Genomic DNA, 16,247 nt, shown 5'->3' with positions numbered 1-16,247 from the left:
TATGTCGTCAACAAAGTGAAGAGTGACAGCATTTCTCCATTGTATAAACCTAGATAGGTATTTTATTTTCATATATAATATAGAAATATATATATAGAATTTGTATTACAAAATTATAAATGACTTTGTAAATTTTGTTTTTCATTCATCCATATCAGCCGTTAACTGTCTACTTGGTACGAGTAGTACTGTCTAGAAGGAGGGTTGGCAACTGCGGTAAAATTTTTGGTGTTGTCTTAAAGAGAATGTTTTAGAAAACTTTGTATATCTATGAACAAATTATATGCTGATTGAATCACGTGTACATAATTATATTTATAAACATAAATTAATTGAGTTAAATCAAGCTGCTTATATATTTATGAAGGAATTTCACTTGGGTAAGTTTATTTGTTCTTTAATCACTTTTTACAGTTGAAAACCAACGATTAACGAGTAATACAATATTTTGAATGTATTTTAACTACAAAAATGTTGCTTATGTAGATAGTAAGTAATATAATCAATTACTACATTGACATATTTAAGGTTATTTTCCAGGACGGCCTAACTCTTAAATAAGACCGCGTGTATGTACTCTTAAACATGTTTTTCGTATTACTGGACATTTTCTTCGCACCCTGTGGTGGACATTAGGCAATTTTAGGGTGGGAATGGACCACCTAGCCTACCCTTAGTATACTTAACGATGTATATTATATTATTTAAAAATATTTATTGAGTCTTTCTCTATTTTTTGTCCAATATCTTCTAACATATTCTACTTGTCCCATTGCTAGCAATATACCCTCTCAAATTGACATCCATGCGGTTCCCTTTGGAATCCATCGTGTTGAATTTCAGATTTATTCATCACGATGGGCCAATTGATCTGCTTTTTAATTATCCACTTATCATCTCTCACTGGTGCCCCCCCAGCGTATATCGTTAGCGCAGGCAGGGTTACCATTTCGTTGCCATCCATTAAAAAACCATATTCGATACTGAAACCTCACATTTATATAGATAAAAAGTCTTTATCTTGTTTTTTAAAACTGGTCTTAACCTTCCACAATACTTTGGAAAATATTTACACTATCATGTAATTAAATTGCTTAAGCCAATTTCAAAAGAATTTCGAAAGCCAAAGTGAAAGCACTAGAATAGACTAGTTAGAACTGTTAAATACCTCATCGTTCCAATATCGAAGAATAAGAACCAGTAGTAACAACGAATAAATATAGTTAATTTTAAACTTTCACGTTGTTTACACATATTTTAAATACACAATCGGGACTTAACGTTAACCACGTCGCGGTGCAATCCACGTCGAAACTTCGGCAATAAAGAAATAGGTAAGTAGGTACTATTTACCTGTAAAAGGTTTTATATCGCGTTAAATCCCAATTGAGTATTTAAAAAAAAATCAATAAAAAGAAAATTATGATAATAAAGAGCACGGACATTACTACGGACATTACTACGGTATAAAAAAGTATATGTACCTATTAGAAATGAACACGCAACGCATTTGGTATCAAACGCTTCTTTTCTGTACAATATGCCTGTCACTTATAAGTATACTGTTCATGAATAACTAATAATAATATAGTCAGGCTAAGTGTACGGCCAATTGTCGGTCGATAAAGGTAACTAGGGATATCCATTAATCAAGCATTCCAATTATACTAACCGATTTAGTTCAATGAAATATTGCATGCACCTATATACTATATTAATTACAGCTTCTGTTTAAAACGGAGACGAATGAAATATATTGTGAAACAATATGGCCTCGATTACTGTTCAAATGTATTAATAGTTGGTTATATAGCCACATATGCATGTATTTAAGTAATATTTAAATATCATGTTTATGTACCAGGTATATACGTACTCAATTTTGAGTATATAAAGTTTTAGTTAAATATTGTATCCGCCATGAATGTGGTTCTGTCAAAGTGTAGGTCATTTTAATTAAAATATATTACAAATATAATAAGTATATTTTTATATTACCATGGTGGTGTTATGCAAGTAAACGGCCCGTTTGATGGTAACCGGAACCTATGGACGCCTGTAATACCAAGGATGTCATGCCTGGGTTGTCAACCCTTATTACGTCCTAACGCTCAACACAGTCATAAATTATTGAAAATATATAATAAGTTCCATGATATATACATGTTTGTTTTTATTTTTTATAGGTCTTCTTTCCATTTTTCATTTTTCCGCGATTCCGTTACATCTGCATTTACAATTCTACAGTACCCATTCAGCATTGGTATTAAGTGGCACTAAATCCAGCTATTGTATAAATGTATACCACCCTTTATGTGAAGAGAAAATTAATCAATCATAATTATGTTCCTAAAACACGTATAATATTATAAATAATTAGCATAAGTAATGAGGTTACTAGAAGTAATAACTCATCAAGAACAAAATAAAACTATTGCATTTAATTACTTGATGCAATGAGCTGTTACAGTAAATATAGACTTACAAACTTTAAGATATTACCATCAATTCTATATTTCAATCTACATTTTTACAATATTTTTATAGGCAATTGTTCAGTAGTCATGTTTATTTTGCGCATAATGTACACACACAATGTATCTAGACAATTGGCAAGCGAATACATCGATGGGATCGTTATTGAAAGTGAGTCTATGAGTTTGAATGAGACATACGATATTGCTATCTTATTCTATCTCACGGACTCGCTAGAGATGTCGATTCCATCAATGAATTCGCTTGTCATTTATCTAAAGGGTCTGTTACTTAATCGTTATTAAATTAACGATATATAGCTGGATAGACGGATGTTTCATAATCTTTCGAACAAAAACTACTGAATGGCTTTAAATGAAATTTGGTGTATACTAGTTTAGCATATAGAACACTTTATACACTAATTCAGGCGGGTGAAGCTGCGGGAATGTAAATATCTTCATTACGTCATATATACGTAAATAGATAAAGCTAGTTGTTTCTTACTTATTAATCCTGAATCTAAGAACAAAAATCTTTGCCCTGAATAACTACAGTTGTTTTAAGACAATGAAAACACCGATAAATAACGAAGTGATAGATTGAAAATATTTTAAACATGGAATCATTTGTCGACAGGTAGAATTTGCTCCACAACAAGTATTTTTGCGCTGTAGCAAAAATTTTATCGTTACCCAATAATGTCTTGTCAATTTTAAATAAATACCAAAATTATACATATAACTGGCAGGAAATAAAGTAGTAGTAAATAACTAAAGGACGGTTTAAAAGGGCATGTGCTGTGACAAGGAAATATACTACACAAGATGAGTCTAACTCATACATAGAGAAGATTCTATATATATATAATCAGGTATAACTTCGGAACATTGCAGCTATCTGAAACTGAGGGGCAGAATGAGGCTTAAATATAGCAGCCGAAATTTGAAAAATAGATATATAAATTGAATTTCTAAGTACAATGCATAATAATCTAACCTCATATGCATGGAAAGAAGGTAGGAATTGTTAGTAATGGCAGTCTAAAAACCTCATTGCTAGAAATATACACTCTCAAGTCAACTTCTATGTGGTTCCCCCCAGTAGCCCATCTGAATAATTCTTGTTAAATTTATCACAATGGACCAATTGACCTGCTTTCAGCCTCGCCCATCATATCATCCCTCACTGGTGCCCCTCCAACGTAAACCAATAGCAGGCGGGGCTATCATTCCATACATATATATATATATATATATATATATATATATATATATATATATATATATATATATATATATATATATATATATATATATATATATATATATATATATATATATGTTCCATTATCGATTAAAAAACTCCTTAGTAATTGAAAATGACATCACCAATTTAGGTGTAAATTTTGCACTTTGTAAACTACTATTTCTAAAATAAATATAATAATTAATATTATTAAGATATATTAAACCTATAATCATAATTTGCAAATCTGTGTATAGATTACTTCATCATTCTTTTGCGTGCATTAATTTATACATAATAATGAAAACTAACCTCCGGTTTGAAAAGTATTAAATGGGCAACATCTACACGGTAAGCTCGTAGAACTGTTGAATATGACGGATAAAATAACATTCAGTGTTAATGGACAAAAATGCTCAGGTAAATATAATCATACATTACCTAAAAGTATATATTACTCAGCGATAGTAAATTCCATCATGTACATCGATAAATGTTGTACACAGAGATATTAAAAATAATTTAATTTAAAACGCAGCATCGTGTCTCTACGAACAGATTTTGTTCCGCAAAGAAAAACAGCAGCTTCAATCGTTACAAAAACAAAGGAGTAAACCGTATCGATTTCAAAAAGAATTATGAAAGTCAGTTCAAGTAGAAATAATGACGTAACATCCAAAAAACAAAACAGATTAATTAAGAACCTTTATCTTCTGGAAGGCCTTTAAAAATTTTGTTCACTGAAAGTGTTGCCCGTAGTTGTCACACTTAACAGGCGGGTTGGTAACCGCACTTAGGTTTTGGAGATATTTAAAGAGACGCTGCTGCCCATCCTTCGACCATTAAGTTATCTTAGTCACTTACAGGAAAAGTAGGGATGATATATTCTATGCGGAAACCACATAGAGGATCTAGTATGCAATGGACTTATAATCTTGATCAATTCCGTAACAACTGATACGCCTTGGCCAGTGATTTAAGAAGATGGTAGAGGAAAGTAAACAGTTGGCCTATCTTAATTGTTCCCTTGCAGTAAAAAAAAGCAATGTGACACCACAAACTATGTAAAATAATGATGATGATTTTAATGCAAATATTAAAATTTACATGTTAATAATTTTTAATCAACTGATACGATATACCAGTGGGTTCGGAGGTGGACTCGGATGTGTCGCTGAACGACTACGTGCGCGAGTTCCTGAACCTGCGCGGCACCAAATACATGTGCAAGGAGGGCGGCTGCGGCTGCTGCATCGTTTCCGTGAGCGCGCCCACCGACCACGGTGTACCGCGCACCTTCTCCGTTAATTCTGTAAGTATTTGTTGCTGTATTATGTAGAGGCATATTCGTTGCCTGATCAAGAGTTTAATGTTTGAGAAGCAGAATAAGTTGTGAAACAAATAACATTTTAATCCGTAGTGCCTCGTATCGATCACGTCATGTCAGGATTGGGAAGTGACAACTATAGAGGGTATAGGAGACAGAGGGCGCGGTTATCATCCAATACAGAGAACTTTAGCTGAATACGATGGGACCCAGTGCGGGTATTGCTCTCCCGGTTGGGTTATGAATATGTATAGGTAAGCATATTATCTTGATAAATGTTATATTTAAATAAAAATATCTGTAATATATAATATTAATCATACTGCTCTTTATATATAGCTCAAATTTGATCTTGTGAATTCGGTGTAAAACAAATATAACAAAATACTAATTATAACAAAACTTCAGTATAATTATAGTATAGTTTATATATCACGAATTTATAAAATCCCATTTCTCGTTAAAATCATGCATAATACGATTCAATAATAATTATGCACATATAAAAAAAAGTGGGTGTTACAGAGACACATTAAACAGGGAAACTAGCCAGTTCTCGTATTACTCTAATGAAAATATATTTTAATAAAAATTTACTAATAAATACTTCTGGCGAATCTATATAGAAAAGTAAAAGTACATTTAGAATGTATTTCCCTACTTGTATCTATTTATTGATATTTCAGCTTATTAGAATCGAGTCATGACGATTTGACACAATATGAAATAGAGGACGCATTTGGAAGCAATACGTGCAGATGTACCGGCTACAGGCCCATATTGGACGCATTTAAGAGTTTTGCTAAAGATGCGCCAAAACCTAAATTAAAAGATATCGAAGATTTGAAACTTTGTAAAAATAAAGAAGAATGTGAACATGCGTGTGATAAGAGTTGGTGTTTTGTAAAGGCTAATGATAAAGATAACGTAATAAAAAAAATCCATTTAAAAGATGATCGAATGTGGTATAGAATCACACAAATACAAGATATATTTAATATCTTGGATAAAGAAGGTCACGATTCTTATATGTTGGTAGGTGGTAACACAGGCAGAGGTAAATTTCTTTATTTGTCACTGTTTATTAAGCTCGAGTATTTACTTTTAATTCAATAACTTAATAATTATACACATATATTTATCATTTTCATAAATATATTAATTAAATAGTGATACTGTGGAACTGACTTCCTTCTAACATACAGGATAGCCATTCCATTAGTTCCTTCAAGAAAAGGTTGAAATATCAGTTTTTACTTAATAATATATAATAATATTTAATACTATGCACTTACTATTATATATATTGTATATATATTATATATTTATAATTTGTGTATGTTTATTTTTATTTTATTCACCTTGTATACCTTTTTTACCTGTATCTTTATTGCACTAGATTACCCGCTAATTATTTTCTCTCTCACTATGTTGGGTTAGCTGGAAGAGATTTCTTTTAAAGATAAGGCCACCGTTGCTAACAAGTTGTTAAACTAATTGCTGTACCACATTATTTTCAAGTGCAATAAAGAATAGTGTTATAAATTCAATAGCATGATATATTTAAACCACTAAATTAATAAATAGAAACCTCCTTCAAAATTAATAAAAGCATCAATTAAAATACGAAAATTTTCTTTCAGGTGCTGTTCCAATATTTGCATTCCCAAGAGTACTTATTGATGTAAGTGCTATACAAGAATTAAAAGGTCACTACATTGATCAGAATTTGGTTGTTGGAGCGGGTACAACTCTGACCGATCTGATGGACATTTTCAAAACAGTATCACATGACCAAGAAGAGTTTGCCTATTTGTACAAACTGTACGAACACATAAATCTAGTGGCTCATATCCCTGTTAGAAACGTAAGTCCTAATCAAAACTGATCAATTTAAATTATTATTATAAAGTAGTAAGATTTGATTTTTGGTTTTAATTTTATAACAATATTTTGTCCAACTTGCGGCAGATGTAATATCACTATCATCAAATCAGCCGTTAACTGCCCATTGCTAAACATAGGCCTGGCCTTTGAGCAAACATAAACAATATTTAACAAATTTTAAAAATTCTTTTACTTATAGAAAGCAACATGTATTTTATTAAAAACCTCTACCTAACTACCCGCGCAAAGCCGAGGCGGCTCTATAGTAATAAATAAATCGGTAATTAAATGTTAAATGTCAATCTGTATATTTCTGTGATCATTATATTAAAAGAACTGAACTGAAACAAGAAAATTGGCAATTTATTTTATTTTATATTTTATTGATTTCAATTTTATTTTATATTTGCAATAATACTTTGTAGAACTAATATTTCTGCTCGAAAGTCAATGAAAGCAATATATTAACTCGAGACTTCACAACTGTATCTTTATTTAAGGGAATGTGTATTTTCAACCGACTTCAAAGAGAAGGAGATGCTTTTTTTATTTTTTTATGCAACTTAGAATTGCAAACAAGCTGATGGCCCACCTGAATCACAAACTGATAACCGTCGCCTATAGACATGAGCAGTACCATGGACATAACAGAGTATACTGTTTCGCCCATGATACCTCCCATGCGTTGCCATTCCTAAGGACTCAGGTGTTATTCCTCTGTACCTTGTAAATTCACTGCTGTACCCTTCAAACCGAAACACAGCCATGCAAACACAGCTGCTTCACGGTAGAAACATGAATAGGACAGAGGTGCCCAAGCAACTTTTGTACAAAGTCTATTGTCAAGGTCGTAGACTTTTTACGTTTGTTACCTCGTAACTCTGTTAATTATAAGCTAATTTGTATAATTATTTTCTCATCTAAAAGGCTATATTTACAAATTGGTCCCATAGAAATTTTATCAAAATCGGTTAACAACACACTGTACTTGAATATTTTGTAGAATACAGTCCTAAATTATACATATTATATGTTGACGATGACATTCGTGCCGTATATTATTTATTTATTTATCCTTTTGCACACATTCAAAAATGTCCAGGCGGACTTAATTCCTGATGTAGTAGTTATGGGCACATTGCGCAAACGAGGTCCTGGTTTCAATTCCCGGTCCGCCAATTTAGGAAAAATATTTTTCTAAATTAGCTTAAGTCTGAATACCCTGTGTTGTGTGCCCCCCGCCCCCGATTTTTGGTACCCGCTTTCTCATTGCACATTATCATCATCATCATTACCATAACGGCTTGTCACTGTCCATTGCTGACTATAAGCCTCTCCGTAGGGAGGTTTTGCCCGTAGTTGCCACGCTTGGTAGGCGGATTGCCAACCACAGTTAGGCTTTGGAGATTTTATAAGAGGGACGCTGCTGTCCATCCCTCGTGCTCCCATAATCGCCTCTTGTGACACTCACGGGAAAGGAAGGGTGGCCTAATCTATACCGGGACCACACGGAGACTTATTGCACACCCTATATTTATTCTATTTTAATTCTAACTTAAAACTAGACTTTTAAAATCTTTGTTATCGTAATGCACAGTACAATACAGTATTATTTTGATATAGAACATGATGATTAATGTAGTCATTATGTTGATGATAATCTATATAGTATTGATGACAATAAATATCAGATATCTGCACCAAGTACAAAAAATCTGATAATCTTGTAAATTATTTATTGAGAATAATGAAAGAAACATCTAAAAGGAATAAGTCAGATTAAAAAATTACTCCTCAGTGGAGGTGACTGTTTTTACTTTGTTATTTTACAATTATTCTGTATTTCTTCTAGATTGGTACAATAGCTGGTAATTTGATGGTCAAACATAATAACCTCAACTTTTCTTCAGACATTTTCTTATTGTTCGAGACAATAGGAGCCGTTCTGACAATAGGTAATAATCTAGTTATTAGTATTAGACATAGAAATAAATATTATTTATATTCTATTATACTTCATATTAAACCGTCCATATAAGAAATCAGTATAGATTTCTTATAATAAGCTAAGTAAGCAACTTAGAATGTCAAGCAAGCGACTCACTTGATGGAAAGTGATAACGGTCGCCAAAGATATGAAGAGCGTAATAGACATCACAGTGTGACTGTGACTTCCAGAATACCCTTCATGTGTTGCCATTTTTAAGAACTAAGGTGTCACACTTCCAGACCTCCATTTTTTATAGTTATTGTTATGGATATTATTACAATGTTGATCATCCTTACAAATTATATATGTATTTATATAAAGATATGGAATATATATATATACACACATATAATAAGATGTACTGGCACTTAATATTAATAACACTATTTTTATATATTTCAGTTGGGAAAAATTCAAATCAGACAGTGACTGTGGAAGATTTTCTTTCTCTGGACATGACTGGAAAAGTCATAACGTTGGTTAAAATACCACCACTTTCCCCTAGTCACCAGTTTGTTTCTTTTAAAGTAATTATTATTATAATTTACGTCTACTTTTATTTTACAATATACTGATATCACATATTTCTTTATATCTTACAATTACAGTTACATTAGAGTTGTTTACTCATTATCAATATGACATGATTTAATAAAGTGTTTTCCGTCATTTATATAATTAATTAAAGGATTGTCAGAAAGTATTCTTCTTAATACGTATTTTAAAGTTATTACATAAGGCAACCATGGAGAAAATTATATGATGAACCAGGAAATTATTTTTATTTTATTTTCAGTCAATTTCAAACCATTATTATATAATAGTATTACTTCACTTTTTCACTTAATTATTTCTTATTGTCCAAACAATAAGAAGTACAGTCCTCGTCACTTCAGTGTCGATGGCCCTCTTTATATTAATATCTTATATTGCAATACGCAATTTCGCTTCCATATCATTCCTATAACCAGAATACAACATCTCTTAATATCATAGTAGATACTTATATATTTTCAATTTTTAATAACATATACTTTAATAATTTTGAGTTTCAACCTTAAACAGATAATGCCACGATCTCAAAATGCTCACGCTCAAGTTAATGCCGCATTTCTATACAAACTCGATCCACACGACCAAGAAACAGTTTTGTCTGCCAGGATTGTCATCGGAGGACTGTCTGGACATTTCATTCACGCTCGAGAAACTGAAAAATTCTTAATAAACAAGAAAATATTTAATAACAAAGTATTGCAGCAAGCTCTACACATATTAAAAGATGAATTGATAGTTGAAGAGATTGCAGGAGAGCTGAAACCAGAATATAGAAAAAAAACTGCACTTGGCCTGTTTTACAAGGTAAGACACTTAGAAACTATTATATATATATATATATATATATATTATTTTTTCCAAATCAATGTATAAAAAAGATACTAATAATTATTTATTTTGATTTTCAAGGGCTTGCTGAATATAATACCCCAAAAAGCATTAAAACCTTGGTATCGTTCAGGAGCTAGAGATTTTAGAAAAACTAGACCTCTATCAACAGCATCTACCGTATTTGATACTAATCCTATCATATGGCCGATTACTGAACCCATGCCTAAATTGGATGCTTTAATACAAAGTGCTGGTGAAGCAAAATATGTTAATGATATACCGACTGATCCAAAAGAAGTATTTTGTGCATTTGTTACGTCTGATATATGTACCGGCGAAATTGAAAGTATTGACCCCACTCCTGCATTGGTATGATGAATTATTATACCATTTTTATTAGATCAATTCGATTCTTCATTAAAATGCTTAGTTAAATTAACTTAAGTCATCAGATCTTACATTTTACTTTTTACAATGATGTTTTCTGGTAACTATGTTAAAAAGCTAATTTGTAACGAAAATTTAGAATGTATATTATTTATAATTTATTAAATATTATTCTATACTCACACAAAATGTATTTAAAGTTTACAATAATTGCCATTTTCTTTTATTTACAGAAATTACCTGGAGTTTTAGCATTCTTTTCAGCTAAAGATATTCCGGGAAATAACTCTTTCTTATCCCAAAAAGTACCAGCTCAATTTGTACCAGAAGAGATTTTTGCAGAAAAAGAAATTAAATATTATGATCAAGCTATAGGTGTTATAGTGGCTGAAACTGAAAAGCTTGCAAACAGAGCAGCATTGTTAGTACGAACTAAATATAAAGTTGATAAAAAGAAACCAATTTTAACCATAACAGATGCACAAAAACGAGATCCAAGTCGCATTGATTTATTTACAATAATTCCTGCAAGAGATCAAGGCCTTGACGTTCAAAAAGTTATTAAAGGATATCAAAATATATTTTGGCAATACCATTTTCCCATGGAAACTTTATCTTGTATTTCCATTCCCAGTGAAGACGGAATCGACTTATATCCTTGTACTCAATGGACAGATTCCGTTCATGTTTCAGTTGCCGAAATGTTGAATATAGATCAAAATAGGTCAGATATTTTATTACTTACTTGAACTATAAGTAGATAAATATTTATAGAGAATATAGAGGTATATTTATTTTGTGATAATAAAAATCCAATATCACAATTACACACTATTTCACTTTATTCAGGCTAATCTCCAAAACCCTCGACTGATTTGAATAAAATTTCCTAAATGTTTATTGTTTGTTCTACCTTAAGAGACAAAATAGTTTAATTCCAATAAGAAAAATGAACTCGGTATCCCAATACGAAAGGAGGCGAAAATATCTTGCCTGGTCATATAGTAACTTAATTATTCCAGAATAGTTGCTCGAATATTTAAAGATAAAGAATAATATTTTTAATGTCCACAGAATAAATTTGACTGTACCACGTTGCGGCGGCACATATGGTATAAAAATAAGTCGCACCAATCACGTAGCTTGTGTAAGTGCACTTGTCACTTACCTCATGAACAAACCTTCTAGATTTGTGTTGAGTATTCAAGCTAGTTTGAGAGTGATAGGCAAACGACTTCCATGTAAGATTCAATATGAAGTAAGTATTTTCTTTTACATTAAAATGTACATTCCTTGTGTTATTTTGCCAAGAAATGTGAAATCTAAGTTTATGAATATTAAGCAAAGTAGTAGTTGCTTACAATGTATTTAGACCGAAGTTTCGTTTAAGACAATACATAGATTCAGACACATAATAAGTGATTATTCCATTTGTTACAATGATAGTAAAAAGCTTTTATCGAACAATAGGAGTAATGACACTAAAGTCATATACATTATTGTTAAATATAGTATGGCAGTGAATGCACTGTTCAAAGATTTTATTATTTTCATTATTTTAGCCATTAACTGTTCGCTGCTGAACATAGCACTCCCTCTATTGAGGTGTTCTGCCAGTAGTTGCCACGCTGGCAGTTATGTTTTGGTGATGTTTTAATGATTTATAGCTATGTAATTTTTAGTCAATTTTCAGTAGTGGACGATTAATGATTGATATATGGTGAAATAAGCTTAATTTTTTACAGTTGGGTGTAAATAACTCTGGAGAGATACAATATTTTGAATATCATGTTTATGAAGATAACGGTTACGTATTTAGCGACTTAGTAATGGTATACATGCCATCAGCGTTGAAAAGTTGCTATGACAATAGGAGATGGCAATATAAGATATTTAGTGTAACAACCGATACAGCTTCCAACACATACGCTAGAGCACCAGGTTTGTCAAAAATATGAATACGTATTACAAATAATTTTATAAAATTTGTAGTTCTGCAAAGAAAATTAAAACAAATACTCACAATTTTACTTTTTTATTAAATAAATATATCATCTTAATATAAGATGTAACTGTTTTAAGTTCCTAATAGATATAAATTTGCACCATCTGTTTGTATTTTCATTGTAAATATTTTTTATGTGATCAATTTAGTTAATAAAATAACTAATCGTAATTTACTTGTAACAGGATTCTTAGAAAGCATTTCAATGACGGAATACGTGATGGAACGAATATCGTACGAAATCAATATGGACCCAGTGAAAGTTCGTCTCAATAACCTTAGTCCAGAACGTACGGATGTTGCTGAAATTGTCCAAACTTTACTCAGAGATGGTGAATATGACAAAAGAAAGGAAGAAGTAAAAAAGTTCAATGAAATGAATAGATGGAAAAAACGTGGACTGAGAATCGCAATTATGAGTTATGAGATTTTTGTTACAGTGGATTTTCACGTATTACTGTCTGTCTACCATGGTGATGGCACAGTTGTAATTAAACATGGCGGCATTGAAATAGGTCAAGCTATTAATACAAACATAATACAAGTTGTGGCATATACTCTTAATATCCCAATAGACAAAGTAAAAGTTAAACCTGCCGATGTGGCCACAATTCCTAATAATTTTACCACCGGAGGGAGTAGGACAAGTCAATCAGTTTACTTTGGAGCTATCAAGTGTTGCCAATTATTATTAGATCGGCTATCTGCAATTAGAGAGACTTTGAATAATCCAACTTGGGAATTACTGATAGAGACTGCTTTTAACCGAGGTATAAATCTGCAAACAAGTTATCATGTAAACGCTAATGATCAGGAGCCATATAGAGTAGGAGGTGCTGCTTTAGCTGAAGTAGAATTGGACATATTGACTGGAGAACATGAAATCTTGAGGGTTGATATAGTTGAAGACGTCGGCACGAGTGTTAACCCTGAACTTGATGTTGGACAGGTAAATAAAATTTTACAACACAATTTATTTAGTTCATTGTACGCTGTACTGACTAGAATTAAAAGAAGTTTTAAATAGTTTTTACACGAAAAACAATTGATTTATTTAATAAACCGCTTAGAGCGGGTGGATAAATAGAAAAATAAATTAATATTTTAAATTATTACTTTATTTGTATAAATAGAAGGTAACAACAATAAACCTCAAGTCTATTGTTGTTAAGTGTACGGCTGTTCGCTCACACCGCGACATTTATCGTTTTTTTGTACATTTTTATACCCGTTGTAATGTCTAAACGAAAGGTTCGATTCAAATAATTTAGAGAATTCCTTATTTTTTTTTTAATTTTAAAGGGCTTTTTCCTTCTATCGATATATTAGCCCTATTACACTCTAGACAGATTTATTAGGTAAAATTTACATGCATTACCAACCTTGAATATAAAATTATTTGGTTGAATACGGATTAATCTCATGTCATCATCTTTCGATTATAATATAATAAATACCATGTTTCGATCGACTAATTTGAACAGAAAACAGTTGTTGTGACTTAACTATAATAGTTTAATTGCTATATAGCCTCGCGGATTTTTTTTTTTTTGAGTAATGATAAGTATTATAAACACGAAGTATTTATATTTTATGTATCATCAATAGTACTCATATAGGTTTTAATAATGACTTTTATAGACATTTTTTTATTTCTTGGATTTAATTATTATAATTTTCTATATATAACTTTTATTTTATATATTATAGTTTTTTAAATTATGTATAGCCCTTGTTATTCGCACATAATATAACTTTTTAAAATCAATTAAGCAATTTTGAGTTTTTTTTTTATACAACTTAGAATGGCAAACTAGCTGACGGCCCACCTGATGAAAAGTGGTAACATGAGCAGTACCATGGACATAACAGAGTATACTGTATCGCCCATGATACCCTCCATGCGTTGCCATAACTGAGGACTTAGGTGTTATTCCACTGTACCCTGTAAATTCACGCCATATCCCACTCTTTAAACCGAAACGGCCATCCAAACACAACTGCTTTACGGTTGAAACACGAATGGGACAGAGGTACCCAAGCAAACGACTTTTGTGCAAAATCTTCCTCTGGTAAACAAACAAACAAATAAATAAACAAAAACAAACAAATATGTAAAAATAAAATCTTTTCTCTTTACAATATTATTCCGAAATTTAATTTCAGATCGAGGGGGCTTTCGTAATGGGTATCGGGTATTGGACCCACGAACATATAATCTATGATGAAAAAACCGGAGAGCTTCTGACAGACCGTACCTGGTACTATCATGTGCCCCATGCAAAAGATATTCCGATAGACTTTAGAGTACAAGTACGAAGGAATTCATATAATCCGCTTGGCACTTTAGGCGCTAAAGGTAAAATAAAATAAACTGAATTTAAGCCAATTGCAATAATATCCTTCGAATATATATATTGCAAATTACTTATTTTCATTTTCAGGTGTATCTGAACCACCTATATGTTTGTCAATTTGTGTCGCATTTGCATTGAGAGACGCTATAGCGGCGTCGCGTGAAGATTCAGGCCGTCCCCGTACTGAATGGTTTGACGTTGGTGAGTTAAACGTTTACAGTGTCATTAAAGACACTGTAACTAGTTTTTATTTTTATCGTGCACTGACTTTGAAACAAGTATCAGCTTATGTAAGTTTTATAATTATCTTATTCGAATTATTATCTATTTAAAATTTATGCATTAAAATTCATCAATGATATATCTTCCTAAACATTGTATTCTCTTTATATTCGCCTCTCCCCTAGACCAGTGCTAAAGGAATGTCTTATATAATTACCACAAAGAGCCTTTAGGACTTTTATAGTACATAGTTTTGACTATATCGGATGGATTTTAATGATATTTATAACGAGAAACCGCTAATCACTGTAATAAGATTTATTATACTCGTAAACTCACAAATCCAATCAAGTACCAATAATTAATATAGGTATTAGATCATATTTATACTTGAATACAAAAACTACACAGACATTTCTTTATTCAAGTATTTGTTCTTGTCTGCTGATATATCACGGATTGTTGATATATCATAAAGCTTTAATTTTAAATTATAATTAAATATTTTATTTTTATTTTTATTTTAATTATATTATAAAATTGTTTTATTTGTTTTCTATTGCAGATGGAGCTTTTACATTGGAGAACAACGTTTTGGCATCTGATGTTCATCTAGATGAATTTTTATTTAAATAAATAATGTTAATTATTTGTTATTCTTATATGTATAAACAATATAAGTATAGGTGAACAGAACATATTATATTATAAAAGTCTTCTTCCTTTAAAAGTAATGTAACTATACGTCTTACTTACGTTTGTTTTGGAATCCTACGGTGAAGAACTTTTATACACACTTTTATACATCTGCATATATCATAATATTTCTATAATATTGTAATTGATGATTTTATTTCAAATAAAGAATTATTTATTTATTTATTTGTTTATTTATTAGTACATGTATATGTACAAGGCAAATTTAATGCTAAAAGCACTCTCTCCCAGTCAACTTTAAATAAG

At 31.2% G+C, this 16,247-nt stretch overlaps 1 protein-coding gene across 1 annotated transcript; it reads left to right on the top strand.

The window, feature by feature from the left end:
- The first annotated feature begins 4,097 nt into the window (after positions 1 to 4,097).
- LOC113513037 (aldehyde oxidase 2-like) lies at positions 4,098 to 16,090 on the top strand. Its single transcript, XM_052893036.1, has 16 exons — positions 4,098 to 4,143; positions 4,869 to 5,035; positions 5,144 to 5,304; positions 5,737 to 6,107; positions 6,694 to 6,917; positions 8,790 to 8,892; positions 9,330 to 9,454; positions 9,993 to 10,286; positions 10,392 to 10,682; positions 10,934 to 11,424; positions 11,775 to 11,958; positions 12,446 to 12,641; positions 12,891 to 13,654; positions 14,872 to 15,064; positions 15,150 to 15,263; positions 15,850 to 16,090. Exons 1-16 carry the CDS (start codon positions 4,098 to 4,100, stop codon positions 15,918 to 15,920), a joined length of 3,795 nt encoding a protein of 1,264 aa, XP_052748996.1. The 3' UTR covers positions 15,921 to 16,090.
- Positions 16,091 to 16,247: the final 157 nt, after the last annotated feature.

Source organism: Galleria mellonella, unplaced genomic scaffold, assembly GCF_026898425.1.
Source record: "Galleria mellonella isolate WM207_F2 unplaced genomic scaffold, CSIRO_AGI_GalMel_v1 utg113, whole genome shotgun sequence".
Taxonomy (NCBI): domain Eukaryota; kingdom Metazoa; phylum Arthropoda; class Insecta; order Lepidoptera; family Pyralidae; genus Galleria; species Galleria mellonella.
Note: the sequence above shows the minus strand (reverse complement) of the source record. Positions and strands in the feature narration are given on the sequence as shown.